This window comes from Arachis ipaensis, chromosome B03 (genome assembly GCF_000816755.2).
Source record: "Arachis ipaensis cultivar K30076 chromosome B03, Araip1.1, whole genome shotgun sequence".
NCBI lineage: Eukaryota > Viridiplantae > Streptophyta > Magnoliopsida > Fabales > Fabaceae > Arachis > Arachis ipaensis.
In genome coordinates, this window is record NC_029787.2 from 9656062 (window position 1) to 9667298 (window position 11237).

Here is an 11237-nt window from a genome sequence, read left to right on the forward strand (position 1 = left end):
GTATATTATTTAATTAGTATACATATTTATAAAGAGTAAATGATTAAATTAATTCCTAAAAATTATCAAATTTTAAATTAGTCAAGTTAGTTTTTCTATTATTTTTAAGTGATATTACAACACACATCTAATAGTTTTAATTGGTGGTTAACATGATAAGTTTATAAAATTAGATCAAACCAATCACAAATTAAAGAATTCTAATGCCTCAAGGTCTCTTCTCAATTAGGTTTAGATTGTTGTATACATAAAATGGAATTCGAATCTTCAATATTTGTTTAAGTGGATTAATGAATTAACTACTTGACCAATTTAAATTGATTTAAATTTATAGTATCTGTATATAAAGTATTTTGAATAATTTCTTGTATTAATAATAAGTTGGACATATATGACTGTATTCAAGTGTGTAAAAAGGTTTTTTGTTTTTTCATTAAGATATAACTGAATATGAAAGATACAGACGTTGAACAATTATAGTATCATGTCTAAAATGTGTGATTGTTTCGTATATGAAATATAAACAAGTGATGAAATGATCTCAATTTAATTTACATAATTTAGTTAGTTAGTTCTCGTGTTGAAATGAGTAATGACTATGACTATATATCCCTTTCATAATATTCGGCGAGACAATAATAAGCAAAAATGATTAGCACACCATGCAATTTTCCGCTGGGACAAATATTGTAAGTCTATATATAAAACTAATTATTCCTTGGCTTTGGCTATATTATCAGAAAAATATAATAGACTGGTCAAACACATCAACTATGAATCTATGATATACTTGCTGGCTGCCCTATACTAGTTCGAATCGAACTTCAAATTGAGGAAGTATTATTAACCGTTCCGAAATTTCTTTTGGTAAATTTAGTTAAACCACGAACGTAAATGCAATTTCAATTTGCAAAGATAAGCACACTACTGTTGTTAGTAGGATGATCATGATGATGATGATGATGATAAAATATATAGGAAAAAACACCATTAAACACCGTTAAGAGATATTGATTAATCAAACGGACCAATTATAAAGTATAAACAAACACGTATTGAACGCTTAGAAAGAAAAATAAATAAAAGAAAGGCAACTTTTCTTTATCAATAAATGCAACTAATCCAACGAACCAATCAAAAATTCAAAAAGTAGGAACAAAATTTTGAACAAATCTAAAAATTATTTGGTGGCCTGGTGGCTAAAGAGAATTGGTCACCTCTTCTATTCTTGTCATAACAATTAGCTGGCAGATAATAGTAACCAGAGCATGCCAGCTTTCTTATTTTCAGTGGAGAATCTATATATGCTTCTCAGTGTCTCGTATTCATATTGGTTCATTTAATCTATGCATGTAACCCGTCTATCTAAATTACAATCCCACTATGTTATCAACTCAACAGTATTTCTGTCAACTTCTGCTAACCCTTATTTATAATGATATTTAATAGAAGTGTCTTTGTAGATGTGTCTAATAAAAATATTTTTTTTTATGATTGTGTCTAATAAAAGTGTATTAAATTATGATTAATAAAGAAGGGTATAATTAAGGATATAATTCAAGACTATTCTTGTGCCTCCTCTTCTATGGTCTTTTCATCCAATTAAGAATATGACTTCTTCTTCACACGTGACCCATATCCTAAACTTTATCAAATTCAACACATTTTTTAAAACTATATATTTTGTCACTCTTTTTGTTGTAGGAATCCAATGTATATATTCAAATTAAGTTCCATTTCAACCTTTACTTTATTAAATCATTACCTTAATATTTGAACTTGAGTTCTTATCTTACCTCCACCAACGCTTTATCGCATTAATCATAGCATGATCTAACGTTAACTGTCTTGAGTTCATTTCATGACATCTTTTATGCTTCCATATTTGACTCTACTTTCCATATTTAACTCAGTGTCTTCTAAGCACGATACTTCGTCCACAGTACTAGCCCAGTCTTTTTGCAACTAGAATGATCATCATCAATGTTTGTTTCTTTCTTGAACACATACACTTCACAGATTGGAGAGGGAATTCAACAACACAGCGGTGCAACACAATCTTATGACAAAGTAACTTAGTTTTACTCCTCTCCCCTCCTTTCCTTAATTAAGAGTAAAATGTCAATTAAATCTTCGAGCATTTTGACTTCAAACTAATTAGTTATTAAAAAAAATACCAATTAGATCTTTTACGATAATAAACGGTGAACATCTATATCCTTCCGTCAAAGGATAGTGTAAAACGAAATGGAGTGAGTTTTTATATAATCTTTAGTAACTGCTCTTTATTTATAACAAATCCTATTAAAATAGATAAAGTTTTGTTCCAAAAGTTGTTATCTCCATGATGATCTTTCATAAATAAACTCATTAGAATAGGTAACGGTACATATAAATACCACCTTTAAGTTTTACGTGATGAATTGTTAGAAGGATATTACGTATCCACTGTTTGTTATTGTGGAGGACCAAGTTGGTACTATTTTTTCTTCGGAGACTAATTAGTCCGAATTTAAAATCTTCCTGTAGTCCTATGCTTCCATGTCCAAGTCTCCTTCCCCATCGTCCTCAAAATCAACATCACTCAATTCTGAGTTATAACAGTCTTCTCCATGGCTCCAACCTTTGTCTTCTCTTGGAGCTGTAAGCCTCTTCAAGTTTTCCACCACAGTTTGTAGGCTGTGTGAGAAGGAAGAAGGAACACGCTCCTCATCAACATTTTCAGTTGATTCTTCTTGTGGTCTTGAAATCATTGGCCCTGGCTGTGCCTTTGTCATCTTTACTTCTCCATAAGGCTCATCATTATCAAGCCTACTACAGATACCACAAAGCAGTCTCCTGAAACTTGAAAGTAATGCTGAGAAGCAGAGGCTACAGGATTGAGCACAACAATTTAAATTATCATCTAGCATGAGTCGCGCTGGCTGCGCCTTTGTCATCCGTGCTTCTCCACAAGGCTCATCATCATCAATCCTACATCTGCAGGTACAGCAAAGCAGTCTCCTGTAACTTGAAAGTAATGCTGAGCAACAGAGGCTACAAGTTTGAGCACAACTATTTGAATTAACATGTAGCACACCATGTTTTGAGTATGATGCTTCTAAAGCTTGTACAATACTAGCTGATGTCTCTTCAACTGAGCTTGAAGAAGCCCTTGCACTTTCTATTTCCATATCATCCTCTCTTGATATGGTTTTAGTATTTGTAATAACTAGCAAGGATTGTAGCTTTGAGGACTCAGGATATGGACATGTGAATTGGATATCATTCATGTTTGTTTCTTTTTTGTACACATACACTCCCCATTCTCTTAGGCTTGTGTCTGGTTCACACACCACCTGAACTTGCTTCCAGTTATTATCATGTCCAATGCGTGCATCAAGCCTCTCCCATTCCTCATCGTTGAAGAAAGCTCGAAGGTCACACAGAAGAACATGATTTTCTGCAATATTTAAAGTATGCTTGTGTTGGCGCTGGACATTTACATGCTCGCTGTCGATAAACAAGTGAAGCTCAACTTCTTGGTAGTTCATTTTGCCAAACATGAATGCTAGAGCCACAGCAGGGAACTTGCAACGTGCCCAGAAGATGGGAATTCCGCCTTGATCACGATAGTCGAACCAATCTGGAATATCTGTCTGTGGCATCAAGACTTGTAATTTGTTTATCTCTTTACACACCTGTCACATCCAATAATACATAATAAACTTGTTTAGTGCTGATTTTCATTCTTCTTTCATCAATTCTTTTATGCATGCTCAAATGGAAAGAAATAAGATTAAACCTGTGACCATAGCATGCTTGACGTATCTGCTGTCAAGGAATTGCAATGTCTTGCATTTAATTTTTGAACGTTAGAGGGAAGTTCTGGAATTTCTTGAAGCTTAAGGCAGTAGCTCACATCAAGACTTCTCAAGCAAATAGACTTTTTAATGCTTTCTGGGCATGACACAAAATAGTTTGACAATACGTTTAAGTCTTTCAAGTTTGGAAAACTCTGCATAATTACATGAAGATCTTCATTTGACAAACATGCATTGCTAAAATCCAAGGTCTCTAACTTTGGCCGGTGCTCTGCTTCAGAAAGCCTTCCTTTGAAACTTGTTAATAATTCTCGAAGTTGGGAACATCCTCCAATTTTTAAGGTGACAAAATTTGGCAACATAAACAAGCTACTTGGTAGATATTTTAGTTCCTTACAACCTGTCATATCTAAATAGCCAAGTCCACTAAGTTCAGCAAAAGAATCTGAAAGCTCTCTTAAAGCAGTATGTCTCAGAGAAATTTTTAATGGCTTATCATTCTTTCCCAGTATATCTGGGAAATGTGCAAGTCTACTACACAAGTCAAAGCTAAGATATTCAAGAGATGGCAAAGAGATTTGAGGCAGAAAACTCCTCAGTTGAGTGCATTCTGAAGCACTCAAATAAACAAGGTTAGGAAGAAAACCAATTGAGTCATCAACCTTAACCAGTTTCTTACAACGATCAAGTATCAATTCTCTTAAACTTTTTGCTCCAGACACATCAGGGAATTTAGTGATGGACTGACAGCAAGAGAAATTCATGTAGGTCAAATGATCAAATTTCTGAAAAACAATTATCAGTTAGTTAATAACATTATGCCAATTTTGAGAAGAAAGGAACCATCATCATATCTAACTTTCCCATTAGAGGAATGAGAAGAAGAGAATCAATTGTACCTGAAATGGCCTTTTCAATACAAGAAGACTAAAGCGTAAATTGAAGGCAGCAATTTGCTCGGGATAAAAGCCAGGTGGAAGGGATTTTGAAGGATATCCCTTCCAATCAAGCAGCTTTAATTGATTCGGCAGATAAATAGGCCAAGATGGGAAACTCGTGTTTCGAACGATAAGAATCCTAAGTTTCTTCATCTTCTTAAAGACAGTATCACTCCAATTAACCCCTTCTGGCAAATCAAGCTTTATACCTTCAATTTTAGCACTTCCCTTTAACACGAGGGAAAAAACATCAAAAGTTATTTACATGGCATTAATTCCTAGTAAGAAGGGGATTCAATATTTTGATTAAAGATAGCAATTTATTGGTGTACTTACTGTATTTTTTGTTAGTACTTCAAGAACATCTTCTCGAAACCATAATCTGCTTCGTTCGCCGGCTTCTTTTGGTGCCTCCTGCTTAACAATGTCTCTACCCATGTCCTTTATTAAGTCATGCATCCTCAAGTAACCATGTTCAATAGCTATGAGAGATTTATCAATTAATATTCTGATACCATCTTCTGAGTAGAATCCACACCCATCTAGTATTCTTTTAACATAATCCAATCTCATTCCATTAAAGAAGCATGCTATGTCAAGGAAAATCTCCTTTTCATTGTGCTGCAGACTGTCATAGCTTATTCTAAGAATACTTTGAATATCTATATGAGGATTCTTTTCATATTTGTCCAGTGCAGACTTCCCCTCTTTCAAATCTTTGTCAATCAAATTCGAGCCTATAACTTTTAAAGCTAATGCAAGGCCTTTGGCATATCGAATTGCTCGATTGCACATGTCTACATAGTTTGTGGGCGGGCTACTAGTTTTGAATGCATTCTGACAAAACAGCTGGAGAGAATCATGTTCATTTAGCATTGGCATATTATAAATCCTTTTGACCTGATGAACTGCTAGCAAATATTTATCCCTTGTCGTTATGATAATCCTACTTCCAGAACCAAACCAAGCACATCCTCCTGCTAGTGCTTGTAACTGTTCAATTTTATCAACATCATCAAGAACCATAAGAACTCTTTTTGTGCAAAGTCTCTCTTTTAATGTGGAGATTCCTTCATCAACACTGCCCAACTTGACTTTTCCCTTCTGAAGAATTTTTGACAGTAGCATTTGTTGTAGGCATACTTTACCCTTTTCTTGACTTGAAGTTTCTCTCACATTGAAAAGAAAACAAGCACCTTCAAACTGATTGCAGAGAGAGTTATACAAAGCTTTTGCAAGTGTTGTTTTGCCAATTCCGCCGATTCCAAGAATCCCTAACATGAATGTGTTGTCATTAGACTCAATATCTAGAATGGACTTCAGTCTTGCAACTTGGTATTGCAATCCAACTACATGCTCCTCAATGGGCAGTTGCTTAGCAGATACTTTAGTACTGATCTTGTTCACAATATCTTGAATAAACTCAAATTCATAGCTGCAAATGTAGAAATGAAATGGTTTAATGCAATTTTTTTCAGAAGTAGGTAATTATTTCTTCAAAACAAATAGACTAGAATTCTCATTTAGCAACTAACATTTCTACAGCTCTAAATTCTTTCATTTCAATTATATAAACAAAGAAAAAGGTATTCCTGCATATACCATATAGTTAGTACCCTGAATTTGTTATCATTTTAAGAGCTACAAAATATATGCATTGTTAGCCATTTTTATCCTCGTAGATTTGTTATCATTCATACTTGGAAACCAAAATGACTTGTTAGTACCAAAAGGATCAGGATCAAAGTAAGTAGTATTAGTTAATTTACTCACCCTTGTGTCAAATGAAACCCTTTCATGTTGGAGATTTCAGCCAAAGCTTCCTTCCACTTCTGAACCTTGTGAGACTCATAACAATACCTAATTTCATGAGCATCCATGGCTTGCTTGTAACTATTATTCTGATGCCTTACATCAGAGGGCTCTACTTTGTAGAAGATTGGAAAAACGAGCTGGTTCTTCTCCTTGTGACATTGGAGGATCTTGACAAGCTCATCAAGACACCATGCTGAGGTTGCGTAATTTTCAGAGAAAACAACGATTGAAACCTTTGAGTCTTCAATGGCTTTGAAGAGTTGAGGTCGAATTGTTTCTCCTTCTGTTAGATATTCATCATCCATGAAGGTGATGATTCCCTCGCGGCACAAAGCTTCATAGAGATACCCTGTGAATGTTTCACGCGTGTCTTTACCCCTGAAACTCAAGAAAACTTCATAGTTTTTATTAGTCTTTATTTCAGAAGCTGCAACTGTTCTTGCCATCACTTCAATAGCATAACACTCAAACACAGTACTATCATGAAAAAAGAACCAATATTTGCAGAAAGAGAATGATTCACTCACACAAGAAGCATGAACTTTGACTTACATTTTAGTCTTCATTTTTTACATTTTATTTTAACGTGTATTTCTAGCTTTCTTGAATTTAATAATTGGTTTCTGGAGCTAAGGAATACATGTACTTCTTACCTCCTCCTATCAATTTTAAATGAGTGGTTTTAAGACATAATATATAAAAAATATAACATAAATTAAAAAATAAAAAATAAAATCTATACAAAAATTTAACAAATCCAAATTTTTTTTTTGTAAGTTAGAAATAAGAATAAAATTCGAGACCTCTATTTTAAAAAAAACAAAGACTATGTCATTTGAATTATAGTTCGTTAACATCATGATACTACTTCCTAACTAGAAAGACAAAATTTATTAATTAACTCCTATGTCATGAGTAAATATTAAAGAAAAATGGTGGTGAAAATTCAGACACAGTCGACTTCACGTGAAGTTGATAACTGAGAACGGTTAACTGATGAACCGTTAATATAGCTGATTTGATTAATATTAACGGTTTATCAGTTTTTCGATCAGTCTGGTCCGGTTTTGATAACGATGCGTTGCATAACTTGTGTTCACAGCATAAAAACTCCACATCATCTTAACCATTAAAATATTTTAATTTAAATCTTAATGGTTACAAACCATGGCGTACTAAAATGCCATGAAAGTACATTACTTCACCCGACACGTTTCCCATATTTTATACTCTACATATTTCTTACTATTTGAGCATAGTTGTGACTTGTGGCTATCAATCTCATTCACCCGGTGTTGAATTAGCATTTTGGATTATTTTATATGTGTTGGTGCTTTTGGGATCACGGAACAATCACCAGTCATCATCACGTTCTGAGCAATGAACAATATGTTACTATGCATATCAACTCTCAAGTCTCAACTGTTATAGGCTCCCAAGTGTGAGATTCAAGATCTTTTGAAAGCTTCTGCGTCTGCATATTTTGTTGAAGAGTAAATATCCAACTCGATCTCTCTCTCTTTCGTAAAAATAGACATATCCTGGATTGGGTCTTTACTCATTTGCTGAGTGGTCGATGCCACATAGATGATAGAACATGCATTTACATTTGAAATAGCCTCAAAATTCCATTCAATGATTTTGCCAACCGTGAGTACTGAGTAGCGATGAACAAATTGTTTTTTATTTTTCGGAAAAGAATCCATGACATTGGACCACATGATATCATTGGATTCATCTAACTCAATGGAAAAAAGACTCGATTCTTAATATCTGTCACACTGATGAGAAATCATGGCAGCACGATCAGTCGTGGCTGGTTACTATTAAATTTTTCAAACGGAAAATGTAGATAAAGCAGTCAGATACTCATGTCAAGTTCATCACTAAAAGATAAATGTCTAGTAAATTGGAATTATTATTTTATATACATTCAAGGTTTCAATATGGATGATTACTCCTTTTGCTTAAATGGTGATTGCTACGTAAATTCGTCTGTAAATCGTGTCACTTTAAAAATTTCAACTGCTTGTGAGTGCAGTTCTCTAATCTCTATTCCTTTCCTTCTTTTTTCACTTCTCTGTTGCCCATATACTTTTTATCGTTTTTACTAGTATCAATGATTCTCACAAAGGATATCCAACTACTTACTTGAAAACCCTTTCTTTTGTCAATTCCCATCTCAAAAAACAGCAGTAATATACTAATATGCCATTTCTCATGAATATCACTCCATAAAATCCCATTTGGTAGTTTATAAATATCTTATTCAATTCAAATACCTTAATCTGCAAAGCATTTTCTAAAACAAACAAACTTTTTCCTTGCAAGTTTATTAACTTATTATATTAAACATTTATCTACTGACGGATAATAAGCTAACTTTACCAACACAAGGATAGGACGCAAACATTGCCAGACAAACATGCAATAGATTGGATGCATTACAAATAATCCGCAGAGTAGGGCAACTTACACCGAAAATGCATAACTTCATGAAGGGTTTTGAGCATTTAACCATGTACTCATGAAGCATATCTGTTGTCAGCATAGATAAGTTGCTATAACTGTCCTCTTATCTGCCAATATTTAAATGATAATTCCTATAGACAGTGAAAGAGAATACATGATGCTACCTTCTCTCAAGGGGAATGTAACTCTTGTCAACAAGGGTCTTCTCCTTGAACGGTTGAGTAGAGGGATCAGCTAGACTGGGAACCCTAGAGACACTACCCTTCCCTTTCTTAGCATTTGGTCCCACCACCTCTATCATATATTTCCACCCATCAATTGGTCTCCTCCGACTAAATATATGAGTCTTGATAAAACTAGCGATCTGCATTCCAGATTCACAAGATTGTGAATAATAAGTGCTGCAAATAAGGACTGAGGAAGAAATTTGAAGATATAACTGACTGACATTATAGAAAACCAGAATGTATCCATAAACTTTATTGTTTGTGAAAATGGTGTTAGTGCCTTGTTTTGGCACTAGAAATGCATAATTTGAATATATTTGTAGACAAACCTGAAACTTGCTATAAGCAATTCGACGCTCAAATTCCTGGAGAAGTATATCCTCTTCTCTCTGGGACATCTCCCATATGTTTCCATCTTGAGATTTAGATATTGTTTCCCACCCATCAGGCATGTTTTTGAACTCAGAAGTTGGAACTTCTGTGTTGTTCAGATCATTGTTGCCGGAGTCGAAGATGCTACAAGTGTTTAGAGCATTAAGTGCAACACACAGAAATAGTATAGCACTATTGTATATGTATTTGGAAATTATTGAAGTTGCTGTAGCATACATAAATTAGGAAAGGAGGAGGATTACAACACCATTTAGCTAAATAAAAAATGGAATTTCATCACATAGAAAAGCACTACACTGAGCTATACTTTGTCCAAACTTCAAGCCTAATTATCTATTTATAACATGGGGTGTGTCATAGAATAATTAGAAATGAATCACGGGCATTAGCAAAAAGATTAAGTTATCAGGAGAGCTGGTCATTAACAGTAGAAAATGGAATAAACTAGGATTAATTGATGAAATGAGATATTATCAAACACTCCTGAATCCTTGTTGAATGGCAACTTGTCAAAGCAACATATACATTAACATTCCCATTGACGAGACCACATTCAACACAAATTTGACATGCCCTACTCTATTAAAATAGCTATAATGCCTCATAAGATGGTGTGCAGTCACCAATAACATAAAGACATTAAGGCCTCAGTGCCTAACAAAGCCGACTTGAGTTCAATTCTTGAGATTTCTCATTGATGGATTATTATAAAAATGTAAGAGCAATACTATATGACCAACAAATTTATCATATTTTACCAACACTTGGCCAATAAAAGTATTTTTATACTAAATTCAAAACCCTACACCCTAAATCTTAATAGTATAAAAATAAAGTGTTACCTAATATTGATAAAAAGTGTTGGCCTCTCACATTTCTCAAAATGTAAATTATAGTAAGTACCTCATTGATCTCAAAGCCCTACACTAAGACAACTCTACCCTGCAACATAAAATTTATGTTTATCTCATAAAACTAGGAACCCTAAACTTCACTAACATGGTCCAATCACATCTAAAATTCTCCTCACTCATCAGTATGAGGCAACTTCAACTGACCAACTCTGAATACTTACTCAATCCAATTAAGGGACCATCCACACCATGCATTAATATTACAAAACCTTCATTATTTGAAGAGAAAAGTAACAATTAGATCTTTGAAGATGTTAAACTTGGACTAATTAGTCCTTGAAGAAAAAAAATACCAATTAAGTTCCCCGAGATAGCAAACGGTGGACATGTATTTCCTTCTGTCAATGAATAGTGCGAAACAAAACAAAACGATATTTACGGTAGTGCATGTCTCGTTACTATCACATCACATGAACATGAAAACGACATAGTTTTGAACAATGAAACATTTATTATCTTTTGAGTTTTTATATATTTTTTTATATCTTTATTTATCACAAATCCTATCAAAACAAACAAGTTAAGTTTTACTCCAAAAGTTGTTATCTATATGCCTATCTTTCATAAATGGATACCCAGATAATTACCAATACATATAAATATCACTGTTAAATTTTAGTTGATAAATTGATAGAAGGACATCATGTATCCACCATTTGGTATCTGAAGAACCAA

General features: G+C 33.8%; 2 protein-coding genes across 3 annotated transcripts in view; both read right to left on the reverse strand.

Annotated features, from left to right (window-relative positions):
* On the reverse strand, positions 2320-9268 carry LOC107628710 (TMV resistance protein N). Of its 2 annotated transcripts, XM_016331284.2 has the most exons (7): positions 9193-9268; positions 9033-9094; positions 6515-6950; positions 5078-6176; positions 4703-4969; positions 3785-4588; positions 2320-3680 (listed from the first exon to the last, which is right to left on the reverse strand). In XM_016331284.2, exons 2-7 carry the CDS (start codon positions 9067-9069, stop codon positions 2532-2534), a joined length of 3792 nt encoding a protein of 1263 aa, XP_016186770.1. In that variant the 5' UTR covers positions 9070-9094; positions 9193-9268; the 3' UTR covers positions 2320-2531. The 2 variants fall into 2 exon arrangements, with proteins under 2 accessions (XP_016186770.1, XP_020973733.1); XM_021118074.1 differs by lacking the exon at positions 9193-9268 and having other exon boundaries at positions 6515-6934.
* Positions 8958-11237, reverse strand: part of LOC107628711 — a 3225-nt gene continuing 945 nt past the window's right edge. The window contains exons 2-3 of the mRNA XM_016331285.2: positions 9585-9771; positions 8958-9392 (exon numbers count right to left, since the gene is read on the reverse strand). Of these exons, the coding sequence (XP_016186771.1) occupies positions 9189-9392; positions 9585-9771 (391 nt within the window). The 3' untranslated portion in view covers positions 8958-9188. The remainder of the gene's footprint in view (positions 9393-9584; positions 9772-11237) is intronic.